Source organism: Malus domestica, chromosome 07 (genome assembly GCF_042453785.1).
Source record: "Malus domestica chromosome 07, GDT2T_hap1".
Classification (NCBI taxonomy): Eukaryota; Viridiplantae; Streptophyta; class Magnoliopsida; order Rosales; family Rosaceae; genus Malus; species Malus domestica.
Genome location: NC_091667.1, coordinates 5,521,986 through 5,543,894, shown reverse-complemented (window position 1 = coordinate 5,543,894; position 21,909 = coordinate 5,521,986). Strand labels below are relative to the sequence as shown.

Here is a 21,909-nt window from a genome sequence, read left to right as displayed (position 1 = left end):
TCAGTATGGAAACTAGCAATACTATGGAATAAATGGAGCACAGTGCACACCGAAAACTGAAAATGTCAATCATTTCAATACAATAAAGTTAAAAGAGTGAAGACGCTACCTTAAAGAGGTTGAAGGGCATCTGCTTCTGAATACGAAAACTACGAACTTTATCATGATCCACAAGATCAAAATAGATATTCTTTCCTATCTGTTCAAGCAGGTCCTCGTTCCGCGCAACCTAGGAAACCCATAAGAAAATCTGAATTAACTAATGTTCCACAAATCAAAATTTACATAGCTCAAACAAAAAGAGACAGGAGGCTGAAAAGAAAGGGACGAGGGGAGAGAGAAGGGATGGAGAGGTTGTAAATATTGTAACCTTTATGATAGTATAAAGGTGCGCTTCAGCTTTCTCCTTTCTCTTTTGCTCCTTTTCTTCCTGTTCTTTCTTCAGTCTTATCTGGAATATGGTGTTCAAAGAACACAGTAACACGGCATGACTTAGCAGCAAGACAAAATAAAATTAAGAATATTAGAAGTCTAAGTCAACAGAAATATTAACAATCTGTCTTACCCTTAGATGTTCTGCAATGTCTTTCTCATCCACATTACAAATTATTTTCTCCTTGTCAACTTCACGTATATAAACAAGCATGTAGGCATTGGAGTATTTAGTAAATTTAAATGGAGCATTGTTGAACCCAGGATTTGTCTGCGGTAACTGTAAAATGCAAACAGTGAAACATAGAGTACATCAGAACAGACGGAGGAAGTAGAGATAGCAAACGTGAAAATAACCAAAGACTTTACCTCTTCTTCTCCACCATACTGCTCCTCTAGAGCCCTCTTCATATCTTCTTTTGTTACTCGTTCATCATCAAATTTAAACCTGAAAGCAACGAGTTGCGGGGGATTTTAAATTTGTTAAACTGAACGGGACAAGTCATGGTATGCAATAATAACTCACTGTTGATTCTCAATGGTAAAGATCAAACTAGTTAAGCACTTTCTTAAAAGCACATGCATGTACACTTCCAAAATTGCACAATACCTTACCAGTTACTAACTTAATAATAGGATGTAATTTTAAGGGAGAAAAAAAAAATAGAAGTAGATTTTTTCCTAAGTTATCGTACATCCAAAATTCTAACAGACGTGATTTGTCACTAGAATCTTTTTTCAATTAATTCAATTCAAATGCTAAAAGAAAAACGGATAAGTGTAGCGAAATTCTAGAATGGACGAAGATTACATAGCCTTTGTATCCAAGGAGAGGGTCAACTTCTAACATTAGTCAGCCAAGTCAGTGTCATTGGTGCGAACTTATTGCTTTCTTTCCCAGTACTGTTGACTCCCTAGAAGTCCAACAAGCATAAATTCATTCAAGTACAACAACAACAACAACAACAACAACAACAACAACAACAACAAAGCCTTTTCCCACTAAGTGGGGTCGGCTATATGAATCCTAGAACGCCATTGCGCTCGGTTTTGTGTCATGTCCTCCGTTAGATCCAAGTACTCTAAGCCTTTTCTTAGAGTCTCTTCCAAAGTTTTCCTAGGTCTTCCTCTACCCCTTTGGCCCTGAACCTCTGTCCCGTAGTCACATCTTCGAACCGGAGCGTCAGTCGGCCTTCTTTGCACATGTCCAAATCACCGGAACCGATTTTCTCTCATCTTTCCTTCAATTTCGGCTACTCCTACTTTACCTCGGATATCCTCATTCTCAATCTTATCCTTTCTCGTGTGCCCACACATCCCACGAAGCATCCTCATCTCCGCTACACCCATTTTGTGTACGTGTTGATGTTTCACCGCCCAACATTCTGTGCCATACAACATCGCTGGCCTTATTGCCGTCCTATAAAATTTTCCCTTGAGCTTCAGTGGCATACGACGGTCACACAACACGACGGATGCACTCTTACACTTCATCCATCCAGCTCGTATTCTATAGTTGAGATCTCCATCTAATTCTCCGTTCTCTTGCAAGATAGATCCTAGGTAACGAAAACGGTCGCTTTTTGTGATCTTCGCTAGATTGCTCCGGTCATTAGTGTGGATAAGTATATAAATGGATAGAGATAGGAAAGCAAACACAAGATGTACGTGGTTCACCCAGATTGGCTACGTCCACGGAATAGAAGAGTTCTCATTAATTGTGAAGGGTTTACACAAGTACATAGGTTTAAGCTCTCCTTTAGTGAGTACAAGTGAATGATTTAGTACAAATGACATTAGAGTACAAATGACATTAGGAAATATTGTGGGAGAATGATCTCGTAATCACGAAACTTCTAAGTATCGGAGTGTGGTATCATCTTGACTTGCCTTATCTGTCTCATAGGTAGATGTGGCAGCTTCTCTGGAAGTACTCTTCCTCCATCCAGGGGTGGTATCTTTAATTGGTGGAGATGCACAAGGTAATGTATCAATTTCACTTGAAGCTTACTTGTAGTTTCAGGCTTGGTCAAGCGCGATACAAACCATGTAGTAGGAGTCCCCCAAGTCGCCGAGCTAGGGGATCTGCTGAAAGAGGTGACAGACAAGGTAAGCAATCAGAGCTCCGGCTGATTGTTCACCTTCTCCCCATCTTGCAGCAGCATGAAGGATAAAGAGAAGAAAAATGAGAAGAGATGATATAGGATACTTTTGCTTTTGAAGAAGTAGCTTTCCACAGGCTTATTCTTGAACTGAGCTGGAGGGTTTTCTGGTTTCCTCCAGAGTATAAGGCCGACTGAAGAATTTGAGGGTCAAAACAAGTCCATCAAATCTAGAGTACGTTCGACCCTGCTGATATGGGATACTTTTGCTTTTGACAGAGTAATGGATGTATAGGCACGTGTGCTGTTACGCTTGTCTCCACATGCTTCCTTGTATCCTTCGCACTTGCCCTATCTGTTCCTCAAGCAGATGCGGTATCTTCCCTGGAAACATAAGATGTTGAAGATGAGTACTCGAGAGCAATGCCAGGTAAGTAATCAAGTAAGGGGTTCCAGGCAGTCAGTTCCTGATTGGGAGCTTGATTTCAAGTGCTGACTGATTGCTCTCTTTCTCCTTGTCTTGCAGGTAAAAACAAGGCCAAAGGAAAAGACAGGGAAAAAGCATGATATGGGATACTCTTGCTTTTAACCCTGATGATATGAGATATTATTGCTCTAGTATAGCTTGTTTGCAGAGGTATTATCAGGGGGAAAGAAAGCTGAATATTTCGAAAGGCTTCGTTGGGAGTGCCCTCTCAGATATGAGGAAGGGTTAAGCATTTTTGCAGGTCTGCCTGTTCGTTGGGGATGGAGGTCGACATATATAGGAGTCTCCCTAACAACAAGTAGTAATGCTATTCCTTTACCCTGCTTGGTCATAGCACGGTAGTGGGAGCTGCCAGCTTCACATGTTTTAACTCTGTCAGAGCACTTTGAAAAAGTGGCATGTGGTATCTGGCTCTCGAGATTCGGAGAACGATGCTTCTTCGATTTTTGAGAAAGCAATTATGCTGGGGGTATGGCTCTCGAGATTCGGGGAGCAGTGTCTCTTCGATTTTTGAGAAAGTAATCATGTTGGGAGTCTGGCTCTCGAGATTCGGAGGGCGGTGCCTCTTCGATTTTGGAGTAAGCAATCTTGTTGGGAGTGTTTTCTCGGATGTGAGTAAAGGTTCGGCATGTTTGCTAGTCTACCTTGCCACGAAGCACGGAGGTTGACACACAGGGACTTCCCAATTATCCAGCAGTGGTACTGTTCCTTTACCCTTGTGGGTAATAATATGGTAGCTAGACCTTCAAAATTTATGTGTCTAAACTTTGTTAGTGCTGTTTCTTTGCTATTCTTTTACCTTTCTTGGTCAGAGCGATATAGTGGGAGCTGCAAGCTTCACGTGCTCAACTTTGGCAAAGTTATCTGTGGTACCCATGAGCTATTGTTGCGTGTGGGAAGTGGGTGATTGAACAGTAAGATTCATGTGTTTTCGACTTCACCAGAAGTCTTCGACAGAATGCCCATAATTTCCGCAAAGCTGAGTGTGCGTGTGACAGGTGCTGACAAGGCTAGAAAAGTAGGTGCCTCTTCGATTTCTGAGATCGGCCCTCGTGATCTCTGAGCAGCCCAACTTTTGAGAAAGCGAGCGCCTCTTCGATTGATTCGGAGAACGATGCCTCTTCGATTTTTGAGAAAGCAATCATGCTGAGGGTCTGGCTCTCGAGATTCGGGGAGCAGTGTCTCTTCGATTTTTGAGAAAGTAATCATGTTGGGAGTCTGGCTCTCGAGATTCGGAGGACGGTGCCTCTTCGATTTTGCAGCAAGCAATCTTGTTGGAAGTGTTTTCTCGAATGTGAGTAAAGGTTGGGCATGTTTGCTAGTCTACCTTGCCACGAAGCACAGAGGTTGACACACAGGGACTTTCCAATTATCCAGCAATGGTACTGTTCATTTACCCTCTCTTCGATTTTTGAGAAAGTAGTCATGTTGGGAGTCTGGCTCTCGAGATTCAGAGGACGGTGCCTCTTCGATTTTGGAGCAAGCAATCTTATTGGGAGTGTTTTCTCGAAAATGTGAGTAAAGGTTGGGCATGTTTGCTAGTCTACCTTGCCACAAGGCACAGAGGTTGACACACAGGGACTTTCCAATTATCCAGCAGTGGTACTGTTCCTTTACCCTTGTGGGTAATAATATGGTAGCTAGACCTTCAAAATTTATGGGTCTAAACTTTGTTAGTGCTGTTTCTTTGCTATTCTTTTACCCTTCTTGGTCAGAGCGATGTAGTGGGAGCTGCAAGCTTCACGTGCTCAACTTTGGCAGAGAACTTTGGCAAAGTTATCTGTGGTACCCATGAGCTATTGTTGCGTGTGGGAAGTGGGTGATTGGACAGTAAGATTCATGTGTTTTCTACTTCCCCAGAAGTCTTCGACAGAATACCCATAATTTCCGCAAAGCTGAATGTGCGTGTGACAGGTGCTGACAAGGCTGGAAAAGTAGGTGCCTCTTCGATTTCTAAGATCGGCCCTCGTGGTCTCTGAGAAGCCCAGCTTTTGAGAAAGCGAGCGCCTCTTCGATTTCTGAGAACGGCTTTCATGGTCTTTGAGCAGCCCAACTTTTGAGAAAGCAAACACCTCTTCGATTTATGAGATCACCCTCGTGGTCTCTAAGCAGCCCAGCTTTTGAGAAAGAAAACGCCTCTTCGATTTCTGAGCAGGCGCCTCTTCGATGTCTGAAGCTCCGTCGAGTGCAGCTTTTTATAGGGGCTAGCATTAAGTTCCAAAGCACACTTGAATCTCCACCAGTAGAAGCTCCATTCTTGCACTTCTAAGATCTTGATTTGTCCGACTTCTTCTCTCTTCAACACCTTTGAAAATGTCTGGCCCCTCCGATCGTCGTTTTGACTTGAACCTTGTTGAAGAGGCAGCCCCGCCTTCTCCAGACAACATATGGCGCCCATCCTTCGTCTCCCCTACTGGTCCTCTTACCGTTGGGGATTCCGTGATGAAGAATGATATGACCGCTGCGGTGGTGGCCAGGAACCTTCTCACTCCCAAAGATAACAGACTACTTTCCAAACGGTCTGATGAGTTAGCTGTTAAGGATTCGCTGGCTCTCAGTGTTCAGTGTGCAGGTTCTGTGTCTAATATGGCCCAACGCCTATTTGCTCGAACCCGCCAAGTTGAATCATTGGCGGCCGAAGTGATGAGTCTCAAACAGGAGATTAGAGGGCTCAAGCATGAGAATAAACAGTTGCACCGACTCGCACATGACTATGCTACAAACATGAAGAGGAAGCTTGACCAGATGAAGGAAACTGATGGTCAGGTTTTACTTGATCATTAGAGATTTGTGGGTTTGTTCCAAAGGCATTTATTGCCTTCGTCTTCTGGGGCTGTACCGCGTAATGAAGCTCCAAATGATCAACCTCTGATGCCTCCTCCTTCTAGGGTTCTGTCCAATACTGAGGCTCCGAATGATCCCCCTTCGATGCCTTCTCTTTCTGGGGCTCTACCGACTGCTGAGACTTCTCCTAAGCAACCTTTGTGAAGGCTCCATCTTGTTTGTTTATTTTGACTCATGTATATGTACATATTTGTAGCTTATCGGGGATATCAATAAATAAGTTTTCCATCATTTCAACGTATTGTGTTAAATACACCAAAGCCTTCTTCGCTAAGTTCTTTGAATTTTTTTTTTTTTGTTGAAGCTTGTATGTTGAAGCTTTCTGAGTGGAGCATGTAGGTTGGGGTAGTGTTCCCTTAATTTTCCGAGTGAGGAAAACTTCTCGGTTGGAGACTTGGAAAATCCAAGTCACTGAGTAGGATCGGCTATATGAATCTTAGAACGCCATTGTGCTCGGTCCTGTGTCATGTCTTTCGTTAGATCCAAGTACTCTAAGTCTTTTCTTAGAGTCTCTTCCAAAGTTTTCCTAGGTCTTCCTCTACCCCTTCGGCCCTGAACCTCTGTCCCATAGTCGCATCTTCTAATCGGAGCGTCAGTAGGCCTTCTTTGCACATGTCCAAACCACCGTAACCGATTTTCTCTCATCTTTCCTTCAATTTCGGCTACTCCTACTTTACCCCGGATATCCTCATTCCTAATCTTATCCTTTCTCGTGTGCCCACACATCCAACGAAGCATCCTCATCTCCGCTACACCCATTTTGTGTACGTGTTGATGCTTCACCGCCCAACATTCTGTGCCATACAGCATCGCCGGCCTTATTGCCGTCCTATAAAATTTTCCCTTGAGCTTCAGTGGCATACGGCGGTCACACAACACACCAGATGCACTCTTCCACTTCATCCATCCAGCTTGTATTCTATGGTTGAGATCTCCATCTAATTCTCCGTTCTTTTGCAAGATAGATCCTAGGTAACGAAAACGGTCGCTCTTTGGTATTTCTTGATCTCCGATTCTCACCCCTACCTCGTTTTGGCCTCCATTTGCACTGAACTTGCACTCCATATATTCTGTCTTTGATCGGCTTAGGCGAAGACCTTTAGATTCCAACACTTCTCTCCAAAGGTTAAGCTTTGCATTTACCCCTTCCTGAGTTTCATCTATCAACACTATATCGTCTGCGAAAAGCATACACCAAGGAATATCATCTTGAATATGTCCTGTTAACTCATCCATTACCAACGCAAAAAGGTAAGGACTTAAGGATGAGCCTTGATGTAATCCTACAGTTATGGGAAAGCTTTCGGTTTGTCCTTCATGAGTTCTTACGGCAGTCTTTGCTCCTTCATACATATCCTTTATAGCTTGGATATATGCTACTCGTACTCCTTTCTTCTCTAAAATCCTCCAAAGAATGTCTCTTGGGACCCTATCATACGCTTTTTCCAAATCTATAAAGACCATGTGTAAATCCTTTTTCCCATCTCTATATCTTTCCATCAATCTTCGTAAGAGATAGATTACCTCCATGGTTGAGCGCCCTGGCATGAACCCGAATTGGTTGTCCGAAACCCGTGTCTCTTGCCTCAATCTATGCTCAATGACTCTCTCCCAGAGCTTCATTGTATGACTCATTAACTTAATACCCCTATAGTTCATGCAATTTTGTACGTCGCCCTTATTCTTGTAGATAGGCACCAAAGTGCTTGTTCGCCACTCATTTGGCATCTTCTTCGTTTTCAAAATCCTATTGAAAAGGTCAGTGAGCCATGTTATACCTGTCTCTCCCAAAACTTTCCACACTTCGATTGGTATATCGTCTGGGCCTATTGCTTTTCTATGCTTCATCTTCTTCAAAGCTACAACCACTTCTTCCTTCCGGATTCGACGATAAAAAGAGTAGTTTCTACACTCTTCTGAGTTACTCAACTCCCCTAAAGAAGCACTCATTTCAGGTCCTTCATTGAAAAGATTATGAAAATAACCTCTCCATCTGTCTTTAACCGCGTTCTCTGTAGCAAGAACCTTTCCATCCTCATCCTTGATGCACCTCACTTGGTTTAGGTCCCTTGTCTTCTTTTCCCTTGCTCTAGCTAGTTTATAGATATCCAACTCTCCTTCTTTGGTATCTAGTCGTTTATACATATCGTCGTAAGCCGCTAACTTAGCTTCTCTGACAGCTTTCTTCGCCTCTTGCTTCGCTTTTCTATACCTTTCACCATTTTCATCGGTCCTCTCCTTGTATAAGGCTTTACAACATTCCTTCTTAGCCTTCACCTTTGTTTGTACCTCCTCATTCCACCACCAAGATTCCTTTTGGTGTGGGGCAAAGCCCTTGGACTCTCCTAATACCTCTTTTGCTACTTTTCGGATACAACTAGCCATGGAATCCCACATTTGGCTAGCTTCCCCCTCTCTATCCCACACACATTGGGTGATTACCTTCTCTTTGAAAATGGCTTGTTTTTCTTCTTTTAGATTCCACCATCTAGTCCTTGGGCACTTCCAAGTCTTGTTCTTTTGTCTCACTCTTTTGATATGTACATCCATCACCAACAAGCGATGTTGATTAGCCACGCTCTCTCCTGGTATAACTTTGCAATCCTTACAAGTTATACGATCCCCTTTCCTCATTAGAAAAAAATCTATTTGTGTTTTTGACGACCCACTCTTGTAGGTGATCACATGTTCTTCTCTCTTCTTAAAGAAGGTGTTGGCTAAGAAGAGATCATATGCCATTGCAAAATCCAAGATAGCTTCCCCATCCTCGTTTCTCTCCCCAAAACCATGGCCACCATGAAAACCTCCATAGTTGCTTGTCTCCCTGCCCACGTGTCCATTTAAATCTCCTCCTATAAATAACTTCTCCGTCTGAGCAATTCCTTGCACCAAGTCTCCAAGGTCTTCCCAAAATTTCTCCTTCGAACTCGTATCCAACCCTACTTGAGGTGCGTACGCACTAATCACATTGATAAGTTCTTGTCCTATTACAATCTTGATTGCCATGATTCTATCTCCTACCCTCTTGACATCTACAACATCTTGTGTCAAGGTCTTGTCCACGATGATGCCAACACCGTTTCTCGTTCTATTTGTGCCCGAATACCAAAGTTTAAACCCTGAGTTTTCCTTTGCCTTACTACCAACCCACTTAGTTTCTTGTAGGCACATAATATTTATCCTTCTCCTCACCATAACTTCCACTACTTCCATAGATTTTCCCGTTAAGGTTCCTATATTCCACGTTCCTAAACGCATTTTGCTCTCTTGAACTCTACCCTTCTGTCCTAGCTTCTTCACCCTCCCCCGTCTAATATGATCAAAGTACTTCTTTTGTGTGTCCCGTGTAAAGTTGATAGGAGCATATGCTCCCAAACAACTTTGAGTGGAGTCGTTCGAAAAGAAGTTTCTACGGCCCCCTTGCTCATTTAACACTGCATCCGGGTGCCGATGGAGATACAGCGACCCTTGCTCACTTATCACTGTGCTCGGGCCACACAGCGCGCCACTTACGGGTGACGCCCTAGCTTTAGCGCGATTTTGTTCTGGATTCATTTTCATAAGGATTCGACGTGATCATGGAGTGCCGGCTATCGACTACCTGGCGCCCTCCCCCTCCTCCTTTATCCGGGCTTGGGACCGGCCATGTAAAATTACATAGGCGGAGTTTCATTCAAGTACAACATTAACAAATTTTGTCCAAACAAAATTTTCATTGGTTCAAAGCCCAATATACTTCATCTTCATTTCAGAAGACCTCCAGGGATCAAGAGCAGAAAACTCAAACCTTTGGACATCCCTCTCTGTCCCTATCTCACTTGTTCCACATTCATTTGGTCCATATTTATCTATATACATAAGTGCATTAAAGAATTGAGGACTAGTATGTCATTTACCACAGTTGAACAATGCCCTCCTAAACTTAACATTGAAAAGGCCTCACAAAACAGCTAGCTCTCTCATCAAAACTACAAGACCAATTCAACCCTTCCACCAGAAAATTCAACTTTCTTCCAGGGTAATCTAAGAAGCTACAAACTCAGGTACAATTCCTTCTTTCTCCCTCAATCACAATGCCTTCCTTGTCGTCCAACTTATTCATCAACTTGTTCACCTTTCTACCAGAGAAACAACTTTACTTATTCTCCCACTCCTTGATCCAATCAACTTTATCCTTCTCTTTTCCTAGTAAAATGAACAAGGGCATACATTTCGAAAAACTTAGTTTTCCTGATGTTGCAGAAATTACATTAAAGTAGTCCTTGAAGTACATTTTTGAGGTAATAAATTGTGAAGCTACATTATTTTGTTTACAAACCCTTATAAGGAAAAAGAAAATCAATAAAATCAGGAAAAACAATTCTAAACATTGTTAACTACGAAACAAACAAACAAAAAGAAAGCATGGCTACAAACACAAACTAAAGTCCACGACTATTAATAACTTCCAACTTGAGTATTTGAAAGAACATTAACCAGATACATGATGCAAAAAATAAACTTATTGTTGCAGAAAGAAAAAATGCTAATATACCACTGATCAGAAAGGGTTGGCCTGATATAAGCATAGTAGTGCCCACCATGCACCCCGCCACTGTGCACCAAAACACTGAAAACAGACACAAGCACACATTAACAATCTCCATGCACAGAGCCAGATACAACGGCCAAGCATGTACAACTTTGTTACAATAGCAATCAGCAAAAATGAACTTAGCATAATGAACTACTAATTTTGACGCATAAAAAAAATTAACCATGAACACATTGAACTTGCTATATACTGCATCTGCTTTGACAAAATCTAAAGGTATGTATATAGTTAGACGTTCCATCCCCATTATGCCACCAATACAAGCCAATAGGTATAACTGGAGTATCAGTGGGCACTTCAGCAACCTTGGCTTTCAGATACGGCACTGGTAAGAGGTGGACCCATCAATGTACGATCAAGATATCTATAGGTTTATTTTGTAAATACTTGTTTAAGAGATAGGTCAAAATGTGATTCTGAAAATTTTGGGGGTAAGCTTCAAGAATACCCGAAACGGATGTTATCGCACTCACATAGTTCCTCTTTTCCTCCTTGGTTAAACAAAACAGAACAGGATCTATGGTTCTCCACTTTCTAAGATTGTATCCACAGAAAATGGAGCAGAAGAACGGGAGGGGGGACCTAAAACAAAAAACTCACCTTACCTGCACATCACAAGACTAAGAACATGGAAATTCTATGACAAATCTTATGCCAAAATTTTTGGCATAATTGGAATGTAGATTAACTCTCCATCAATGTAAGTCATACAAATATGCTTAACATAATAGCTTCTTCGCCCTTTTCCATAACCAATGCAACAGGGATGGTTCATCCTAACCTGTCAAAATATTGCTTTCTACACTTATTTGAGTACGATTCTCCTAAATGACTATCATTTGCATCTTCATTTCCTCTTTTATATGACCATATATGAATGCTAACCAATGGGGGCCAAACCCATGTATTTCTAAAAAAAAAATCAATATTAAGGGGACAGATGTATAATCATCCCCACGAAATGCACAATATACTAAAAATAGGGTGGCCGAAAAGTATAGGACTGTTGACAGCTTGGGGAGAGGTCGTGGAGATATTGCAAGATAAAGTTCCTTTTTGTTGTCTGGTGATTTTGGATTCTACATAGTTTAAGAACCACCCTGTTATTTAGCAGGAGCCAACTGCTCCCCAGTATATTTGTAACTCATTAATCATAAATAAAATTTTGTTTCTCATAACCACCAAAAAAGACAGCAATGCAAACAGAATAGAAAAGACCAATACACATAAATTATAATCATTAATAAAAAAAGGTGAACTATTTTATGCTATATCTGGTTAGCCTATGATATGGTATGATTACAGAGAACTCCGTTGCAGTACATCCAGATACTCTCTCGCAAAAGTAGACACGGAAATGATACAACTCTCTCTATCAGTCTATGTCAGTCAATCTAATGAACTAACACAACTGAACTTGTTGAAGAAAGAGACACAGGACTACAATTCCAGATGTTCAAAGGCAGACTCGTAACTTGGATACTGTGGAAGGAGAAGCAGACAAGATTCTGAAGACCTCCAAACCGAAATTGCAGGATGCAATAAGATTCTCGTTATAAGTGAGTTGGTGGAATTCTTGGTAATTCATGTTTCATTTTGTATTGTTCTGGTGGGTCAAGAGAAAATCTGCCGCAGTGAAAGGTAAGTAAGGATGAGCTACAGACATTTATCCAGGGATTTCAAAGTTGAGCAAAAGGTTTTCATCTTAGAGGTAGAAGATAAGTCTTTCGGTGAAAGGATTCGAATAACTGAGAGAACTAGAATCAGAGGATACCAGATTTCTTTTGATTTGGGTTGTGCTGCTTGGCTAGTTGATCAGGTAAAGGAGGCAATAGTTAAGGGCGGGCAGAAGTTCTTCAGAAAATATAGTGGACATAACTACCAGTTTTGGGTCGAAAGATTTCATAACAAAAACGGGGATTTCCTTGTTATCTCCAAATCAGAAAAGGAAGGCTTTGTCAGAAATATTCTCGTCCCTGAAGGTTTTAACTTTTTCGGATGGAGAAGTTTAGAGGTCTTATTGTCTGAAATCCTCCGTGGGGGAAAGAGAGTGGGGGCTACTCAGAGGAAAGTGAAAAGAGTCGGAAAAGAGTTCGTGAACAGCCAGACGGGTGCAGGCCATCAGGTTTCGTATAGGGATGCTGTCCTCGGAGGCAAGAAGGCGACAATTGTGGCACCCATTCGAAATGCCAAAGAGGAAATATGGATGAAGAAAATCTGGAATAAGAGAGACATTTCCAAGGAAGCCTACAGCTGGGGGAGCGTAGTTGTTTGTGAGAGACAGGTGGTACATCAACCTTGGAGAGAGGTGGAGGCCTCACTTCGAAATCTTCTGGGAATGGAAATAAGACTCTCGCCTTTCCAATGCAACAAGGCGTTGTTCGTTTGTCAGAACGAAGAGGAAGCAACCAAAATTGCTCAACTTGGAACTCTAGCCATGAAAAAGCTACCAGACGTGGTGATGTCTGGATGGTGGGACAGTATCAATTCAAATCACAGAAAGGTGGTTAGTTATGGCGGTTGGGTGGCTCTGGAAGGATTACCGCCACACCTTTGGACCAATAATTTTTTCCTGAAGATTGGAGAGGCCTGCGGAGGTCTGGTAGAAATCGACCGAAGAACCGCTAACTTTGATTTTCTGCTCGAAGCAAAATTAAAATTGAAACCCAACGACACAGGCTTTATTCCAGAGTTCGTTGATGTGGCAGATGGAGAATCAGTTTTCAGGGTTAAAATTCGTCAACTTTCGCCAGCAAAGAGACCTAATCTTTCGGCTGAAGACGGTGGAGCAACTAAATCACCAAATGGATCTTTGAAGAAGGACCTGAAAATACAGAGGCTCACCGGAGCTACCCTTCCGGCGAAGGCGGATATGCAACAATCAGTTCCTTTTCCGGGGACACGTGTCTCTTTCCGGATTGGTGAGTTTGAATGCCCTGTCACTGTTGGAGCTGACAGAAAGTATGGTCTGAACAGGCTTTTGACAGAGGATGCACGGCATGAGGTGTCTGCAACCCATGACTTTACTTTCTCTATTAGCAAGCACGGGAGGCCACTTAAGAAAGAATGTCTGACAGATTCGGCGAGCTTTATAGAAGAACAAGAAAATGCAGATGCAAAGGATAATTTCAAGAATTCAAAAAGGAAAGAAAGTCTCAGACAAAGGTGCTTTTTGGAAAATGGCAAAGGCATGGAAGTAAGTGGGAGAGCAGGTGGCGGTGGTGGTATGTCCACCGAAGAAGCACAAAGCTCTACAAGTGGGTATTATTTTAATAGATCAAACAAGGAGGTTAGTCTAAAAAGTAAAGAAAAAGCTTTGATGGTGCGTGGGCCCCTGGTTCACAAGGATTTTGTTCTAAGTGACTTTGTAAGGCTCGTGGGTCTTGTTCCACAAAATAATTATGCTGGGTCATGTCTAGGCCCACTTATTCTAAACTATGATGGGCTGAGATATCATTTTCAGTTAGGAAGGGAACTATCAAACAAGATCTTTTGGCACTCAGCCATGTCGGCAGAACCAAAGTTGTCGTTTCGGGTGAGCAACATGCCAAATTTTACTACAGAGATTTTATTTCAGCGACAACAGGCTAAGGAAGCTCATTTCGACGGTGTCCCAAAAAAAGCCCCCACTTGTTTCAATTTGAAGTTTCTTGGGAGATTTGGTGAAATAGACAAACTTGGAAAAAAGCTGAAGCTTCTTCTCCCACACGAATTCGGATCTAACCAGACTGCTGTCGTAAGGCCTGAAATGATGGAAATCCATTCCCCCAATCTTTCCATCTTAGATTCTGTTTGTGAATTAGAGGAAGAAAAGGAGAGTGATGTTGATGAAAATCCTGTTCGGCGATCGGGCTGGTCGACAGAGGAGGAACCATTTGATCAAAGGATGAGATGGACAGAGGCTCTTGGATTGGATTCGTCTTTTTTATCAGATAGTGCTGAAGAAGAATACATGTCACAATCATCAGATTCAGATGAGGAGAATGGTGACTCTTCACAAGACGAAAAAGAACCATCTGATGTTTTTGATCGGTTCAACGGGGAGCTTCACAACCTCTTCATAGATACAAATTTGGAAACAGAGGCGACAGCGGAAGAGGAACCAAGTCAAACGCATCATGTAGTAGCATTAGAAGATGTGGAGCAGTCCGATTTCAAGGATATTGGAAAAAACAAGAAAACGTTAAAGTACAGTAGAAGGAAAAGATCGGCTTGCGTATCAGTCAAACGCGAGGCACAAGATCAATCTTCCAAATTTTTGTCAAAGATGAAAGTTTCCTTGTTTCCTCTGAAAAGGTCTTTATTCCATGAAATGAAGACTGGGAAAGTTAAAGTCAGAAAGAGTGAGGGTGGAAGCAAGGGAGACAAGAAATTTCAAAGGGGTATTATCAGACTTAATGAAGATAATTAGCTGGAATGTTAGAGGATTGGGAAGTAAACAGAAGAGACTGACATTGAAACAGCAGTTCCGACGTTTACAGCCTGATATCATTATATTACAAGAAACTAAGAAAACATCAATCGATAGGAGACTTGTGGCCAGCGTGTGGGGAAGCAGATTTAAAGAGTGGATTTATGCCCCTGCTCAAGGAAGTTCTGGGGGCATAGCAGTAATTTGGAACACCAAAAACATCTCAGTTACTGAATCTCTGATTGGAGTTTTCTCTGTCTCCATAAAAATTAAGGCCTTCAACGGGTTGGAATGGTGGTTATCAGGGGTCTATGGCCCTTGCAAAAGTAGAGAGCGAAGGGAGTTCTGGGAAGAAATGGCTGGCCTTTACGGACTGTGCGGACCAAAATGGTGTGTAGGAGGGGATTTTAACGTGGTGAGATTTGTAAACGAGAAATCAAATGGGGGAAGGCTGACTACAAGCATGAGGAATTTTAATGATTTCATTCGAGAAACAGAACTCAAAGATTTGGAATTGCTTAATGCTCAATTTACATGGTCAAACTTCAGAGAAGAACCTGTGTGTCGGAGGCTAGACAGATTTCTGGTCTCTGCAGGTTGTGAAGAGATTTTTCCAGAGGTAAGACAAATGGCTTTGGCAAGGGTAATTTCTGATCATTGCCCTATCCAGCTAGAATCCAACAAGGTGAAATGGGGGCCAAGTCCTTTTAGATTCGAAAACATGTGGCTACAACATCCAGAGTTCAGGAACAAGTTCAATCTATGGTGGCAATCTGAGCAGGTGGAGGGATGGGAGGGTTACAAGTTTATGATAAAGTTAAAAGCCATAAAAAAAAAGGTGCAAAGATGGAGTAAGGAGAGTTTCGGGGAAGTCGAGAAAGACTTTAAAGAAGCTGAGGCTAGCTTAGAGGAGTTAGATAGGAGAGAGGGGATGGAAGGGCTAGATGTTGATGCTAGAAGAAAGAGGGAAGAACTACTCTTCCGTATGGGAGATTTGGCTTACAAGGAAGAAGTGAAATGGAGGCAAAGAAGTAAAGTGGAATGGGCAAAGGAAGGGGACGGTAATACTAAATTTTTCCATCGAGTTGCAAGCGGGAGAAGGAAGAGAAACTATATAGAAAGGTTGGAATCGGAGGTTGGGGGAGTGATAGAGGATGCGAACGAGATAGAAGATCATATAGTCAAGTTCTTCAAGTCCTTGTTTAGTAGCAACGAAGAGGCATGTTGGGGCTTGGAAGGTATCAATTGGGCTCCAATAAGCGAACTTGAGGCGAATTGGATTGAGAGGCCTTTTGAGGAAGCCGAAGTTCAAAGAGCAGTTTTTGATTGTGGAAAGGATAAATCGCCAGGACCGGATGGCTATTCTTTGCAAATGATTCAACAATGTTGGGATATCTTGAAGGCGAACATTATGAAGATTATGGAGGAGTTCTACGAGACAGGGATAATAAATGCGGTGACAAATGAAACTTTTATTTGTCTAATTCCGAAGAAGTCAGATTCTATGAAAGTGACGGATTTCAGGCCCATAAGTCTTGTGACTGGGTTATATAAAATTATGGCGAAAACCTTGGCCTCAAGATTAAAGGAGGTCTTGGGCAGCACAATTTCTCAAAATCAAGGAGCGTTTGTTAAGGATCGACAAATATTGGATGCTGTCCTTATCGCAAATGAAGTGGTAGAAGAGGTCAGGCAGAAGAAAGAGGAGGGATTGGTGCTCAAAATAGATTTTGAAAAAGCGTATGATCATGTAGAGTGGAGATTTTTGGACGAAGTCTTACAAAGAAAAAGCTTTGGCAACAGATGGAGGAAATGGATGCAGGGATGCTTAAGTTCCGCAAATTTTTCTGTTTTGATTAACGGGAGGCCTAGGGGAAAATTTCAAGCTTCAAGAGGTTTGAGACAAGGTGATCCACTGTCACCTTTTCTTTTTACCTTAGTAGTCGATGTTTTGAGTAGGTTAATGGAGAAGGCTCAAGAAAATCATCTCATCAAAGGGTTATGTATTGGGCAAGAAAAGGTGGAGATTTCTCATCTTCAATTTGCAGATGATACCATTTTTTTCTTGGCGGAAGATGAGGGAGGTTGGAACAATCTATTAGAGCTGCTCAAATTATTCTGTTCTGTTTCAGGGTTGAAAATCAACAAAGCTAAGTGTTATTTGGCTGGAATAAATTCAGATTGTGAGAAATTAAATAGGTTGGCGGATTCTTGGGGTTGTGAGGTAGGTAGCTGGCCTATAAAGTATTTGGGACTCCCTCTTGGGGGTAGGCCAAGAGCACTCAAGTTTTGGGATCCAGTGGTAGATAAGATGGAAAAAAGACTTCAAAGTTGGAAGAAGGCCTTCTTATCCAGAGGAGGTAGATTAACTCTGATTCAATCTGTTTTGGGAAGCTTGCCGACCTACTATATGTCTCTGTTCAAAATGCCTTGCGGGGTGATTGGACGCCTAGAAAAACTAATGAAAGGATTTTTGTGGGAAGGTGTGGAGGAAGGAAAGAAAAACAACCTGGTAAAATGGGAGATAGTTATTAAAAGTAAAGAGGAAGGAGGTTTAGGGGTGGGGAATTTGAGGAATCGGAATGAAGCATTACTTGCTAAGTGGTTGTGGAGATTCCCAAAGGAACCTCATTCTCTCTGGCACAAAGTGATAAGAAGCAAATATGGGCTACAGGATAACGGATGGAACGCATTTCCTCCGATAAGGGGTTCAAGCCGTAGCCCATGGAAAGATATATCGATTGGTTCCCAATTGTTTCTTCACTGCTGTAAGTTCGAGGTGGGCAACGGGGAGAGGGTGAGGTTTTGGGAGGATGGGTGGTTAGATGGAGGACCATTGAAAGAGCAATTTCCTAGATTATTCTTGCTATCGAGGAAGCACAATCAGAACATTTCAAGCTTTGTAGATCTTTCTACCAATTCTTTAAGTTGGAATTTTGATTTCAGGAGAAATTTGAATGAGGCGGAGATAGAAGAGGCGGCTAGATTATTACAGAAAGTGGAAGAGGTCCGATTGTCTCAATCAAGAATGGATAACAGAAGGTGGAAAATGGAAGCATCAGGATTGTTCACATGCAAATCCTATTGTTCCTTCTTGAGTAACAATGGGATGATGCAATACTTCCAACCCCATTCACAGATTTGGAAATCCAAAGTTCCTCCGAAGGTTAAGATTCTTGTATGGCTGGCGGCCAAAGGGAAGCTCAACACTTGTGACCAAATTCAAAGGAGAAGCCCTTTTATTTGCTTATCCCCACAATGGTGCAGTTTGTGCAAAGCAAAGGAGGAGAGTGTAAACCACATTTTTCTCCATTGCTCTTACACGATTCAGCTGTGGTGGAAACTGTTTCAGGAGGTTAGAGCTAGTTGGGTCATTCCAAAGGGTTGTTTCGAGCTTCTAAGCACCAAGTTTCAGGCCCTAGGAAGTGGGAGGAAAGCTAAAGCTTTGTGGGGTTGTCTGGTCTCGGCAGTTTTTTGGAACATTTGGCTGGAGCGTAACAAAAGAATTTTTGAGGATTATACAGGTGTGGGGGTAGAAGTACTTTGGGGAAGAGTAAAATATTGGGCAGCCCTTTGGGCTTCAGTCTCAAATGTTTTTAATAACTACTCTATTTCTCAATTACTGTGGGATTTGTTAGCAGCAGTAAAGTGAGTTAGGTCTAGCTAATGTTGCTGTAGCCAAATCCTAGTGAGAGTTTTTTCTTGTTTCTTGTTAATGGTGGATTTCTTATCCACTCCAGTGTATTTCTCTTTTCTTCTATAAAATGTTTTGTTTCTTCTCAAAAAAAAATCTAATGAACTAACACATTATTTACCATATAGAAACTTTTCACAACAAAGGGTATAAATAGTCTCAAACACCAATAATCTTAAATTACTAATACCTATGAAGAGTGTAGAGGTTGCGGACGCTCCTGTCAGCATCAGGCGACAGATATTTCCCATTCTCCCTATCAAGATCAAGTTGCAAGGGGAACTCATAGCGATCATTTATCTGTTGGCATGCAGAAGACTAGGTGATTCCAAGTAATTATGTTTAAGGAAAATTATACAAGTATGAGAAGAGAGAGAGAGAGAGAGAGAGCTAATAAATTACATTACAAGAGACAGCTCAATTGCGCTGGTCTTAATTCTTATAGGCAAAGATAATGAAATAATAAATAAATTCTGACAAAGTTGAAAGTCCAAAATTTTAACAAAATATGGGCCTATGGCAAATGAAAGCAAATTAATATTGCTTTCGAGAGTGATTTCAAATGCACAATACAGGGTTTTAAAGTTCATTAAAAGCATAAACTTCAAACATTTTACCAAAATTCTATTATGAGATTACACAAGATTATAAATGCTAAAGAAGACCTACCAAATGGGAAGAACCTAGTAGCACTATGCCATTATAAGACCAAACAGTTCCTCAATCAAACCTATGAACAGCTTCAATATTTTTGGTTTATATGTCCCAGGAAATATATAGATAGTTAGATACAGTTGCACAATATGTATAAAAAGGTTCAGTGAAGGCAGATTAATCTATCAACCACACCTTTACCATGGTGTCCCGCATAAAATCGTACTCGAAACGTTTTAGCTGAAGTTGAAGGACAGGTGGAAAATCAATGAACAGGACACCTTTCTTAGCATCCTGAAAATGTCAAACAATTGCAAAATGTTACTAAAAGCAATCTTCAAACATTCAAACTATAGCAAACTGATATAATAATACAATTATGATAAAATAACCCCCACCCCTGTCAGAAAGAAAAATCTAACACAAGATTTTAATTTTAGCATTTTACACCCTAAAGGTTTAAATTTACATCAACTTTTCGTCGGGGAAAACCATTGGTTTTGTTGTTAAATTGATGATTTGGAAACTAGGAGATCCATTTTTGTGTTGATATTTGGAAGAAAAATCCTAAAAGAACGATTTTATTATTTTCTTAATATTTAATCCTATCATCTTTACCCCACTTCTGTCCTTTTAAGAGAAATTTTACTATTTTCTTCCCCATCATAAAACTGAGTTTCATAATTGCCACCTTATATATTTAACTGCAGAACTAACAGTCTTCCTGATGGAAGGTTTAAGTTGTCGTAAACTTAAAACTTGAAGGTGTAAATTACTAAAATTAAAACCTCATGGTCCATTTCAAAAATCACCCCCCAACACTAGGGAGTAAAATTTAGTTAATCCAAAACTAAACAAAGCATAAGAAATAAAAACATGAGTTGACTGGTGATAATCCAAGTAAAATCTGTTTTTTTGCCAACATTCTCAAGAAAATAGATAAAACCAACAGGGAAATGTATACCTATTCCAAAGAGATCTACCTGTAAACCATACTGTTCAGCATGATATTTATTATCACCCTCAAGGCGCTCCACTTCCACATACTTATCGAATGAAGCATAAACATCCCGACACCCTTTGACATCCAATTGAAGATCTGCAAATAAACATACAGAATCTTCCATCAGACCTACAGTATTTATGTTCCATTAGTAATCTACTTCAACCTCAATCACTTACCATAAAATGATTCTTTCCTCGTTGATTTATAGTCCACATTGATGCATTCAATATAGTTCATCTGGTGCCCTTCAAATAACTGCTGTATTGTACCCTCCACAACAGTTCCCTATTCCAGTAAAAAAATTCAGTCAAAGTAACCTCCAAAATAGATGTAGAAGAATTAAGTGCAAACAATGAAGTATGATACAGTAAGAGCTTCATACTTTCATCTTGTCTTCAAGCTTTTCAGAAAGAACCCTATTGAGTTCTTGGACGTCATGCTGCATGAATGAATCATATGCATCCCATCCAAATGACTTCGTCAGCTCTTTGGTCGCTACACTAGTATCATTGTACTGAAGCTTGTAAAATAAGCTTTGCAAGGCAAGTGGGATGCTTCCAGATGGATTATCATTCTCCGTTGTTGGCATATGGTACACAGCCTAAAAGAACAATTTGAGATATGGGGCTTTCTTGTACACAAAGTGGGATAAAGTGTATTTAGAAATTATGCTACCTTTCTAAAATAAGGAATATGGTACAGCGTCTGAAGAAGAGAGTTCATATAACAAGTAGCTCCTTGGTTTTTCAGTCCAACAAAACCAGTTTCCTTTTTAGAGTCATGTGACCAGTAATCAATAACCTTTCGAACTGCAACATCAGCTTCAACTATGCATCTATCATTCACAATATAACCTCTACTAGGGTCATATAATTCACCAAGAGGCATGAACGAAGTGAAACCCCAGTCACTCTCACGAGCATTAAATTGGTGCTGTGTTTCTGCAAAATGCAACACAAAGCAGTAACTACAAATAGTTCTAACATACATGCTATCATAAACACTCAACCTGAGACAGACAAATCAATGTAATGTCATAAAAACAAATCTTGTTCTGTGCTACCATATTAACGAAGTCTAACATTTTTCTTTTTTCTCCAAAACATGTATGTGTAATGTTATGAGATGTTGCGACTCCAGCTGTTATAAGAAAAACATTTCATTTACTAGAAACAGCAATATCATGTAAGAGAGGCCTTGGCTTAAACCTGAAGTAAAAGAAAAATATTGAAACATCATGTATTGGTATTTCTGACTCTTTTTCTTGTTTGGCTTAATTCACCTCATCTCTGATCAGAAAAGGTAAGAAAAGTACTCTTCACATGTTAACCGAGCATACATTTATATTTGCATCATTTTTATATTGGTAAAACCAATCCCCCAATTTCCTAACTAAAGTCTTGGAAGAACACGTAAGTAAGAATCCAGTTTTATCTACTTTCACATCACCTCATCTCTGATCAGAAAAGGTAAGAAAAGTACTCTTCACATGTTAACCGAGCATACATTTATATTTGCATCATTTTTATATTGGTAAAACCAATCCCCCAATTTCCTAACTAAAGTCTTGGAAGAACACGTAAGTAAGAATCCAGTTTTATCTACTTTCACATAATCCAAACACTACATAACTTCATTTTCTATTCAACATCTCAATGATACCAAGATAATTCTGGTCCACTCTT

At 40.9% G+C, this 21,909-nt stretch overlaps 1 protein-coding gene across 2 annotated transcripts in view; it reads right to left on the bottom strand.

The window, feature by feature from the left end:
• LOC103410053 (ubiquitin C-terminal hydrolase 13-like) overlaps window positions 1-21,909 on the bottom strand; it is a 30,538-nt gene that overhangs the window by 6,598 nt on the left and 2,031 nt on the right. For both annotated transcript variants that reach the window (XM_070825179.1, XM_070825180.1), the window contains exons 5-15: window positions 20,900-21,165; window positions 20,607-20,825; window positions 20,401-20,509; window positions 20,202-20,317; window positions 19,414-19,512; window positions 18,755-18,864; window positions 10,400-10,474; window positions 802-880; window positions 566-712; window positions 371-451; window positions 110-229 (exon numbers count right to left, since the gene is read on the bottom strand). In XM_070825179.1, coding sequence (XP_070681280.1) covers window positions 110-229; window positions 371-451; window positions 566-712; window positions 802-880; window positions 10,400-10,474; window positions 18,755-18,864; window positions 19,414-19,512; window positions 20,202-20,317; window positions 20,401-20,509; window positions 20,607-20,825; window positions 20,900-21,165 — 1,421 coding nt within the window. The remainder of the gene's footprint in view (window positions 1-109; window positions 230-370; window positions 452-565; window positions 713-801; window positions 881-10,399; window positions 10,475-18,754; window positions 18,865-19,413; window positions 19,513-20,201; window positions 20,318-20,400; window positions 20,510-20,606; window positions 20,826-20,899; window positions 21,166-21,909) is intronic.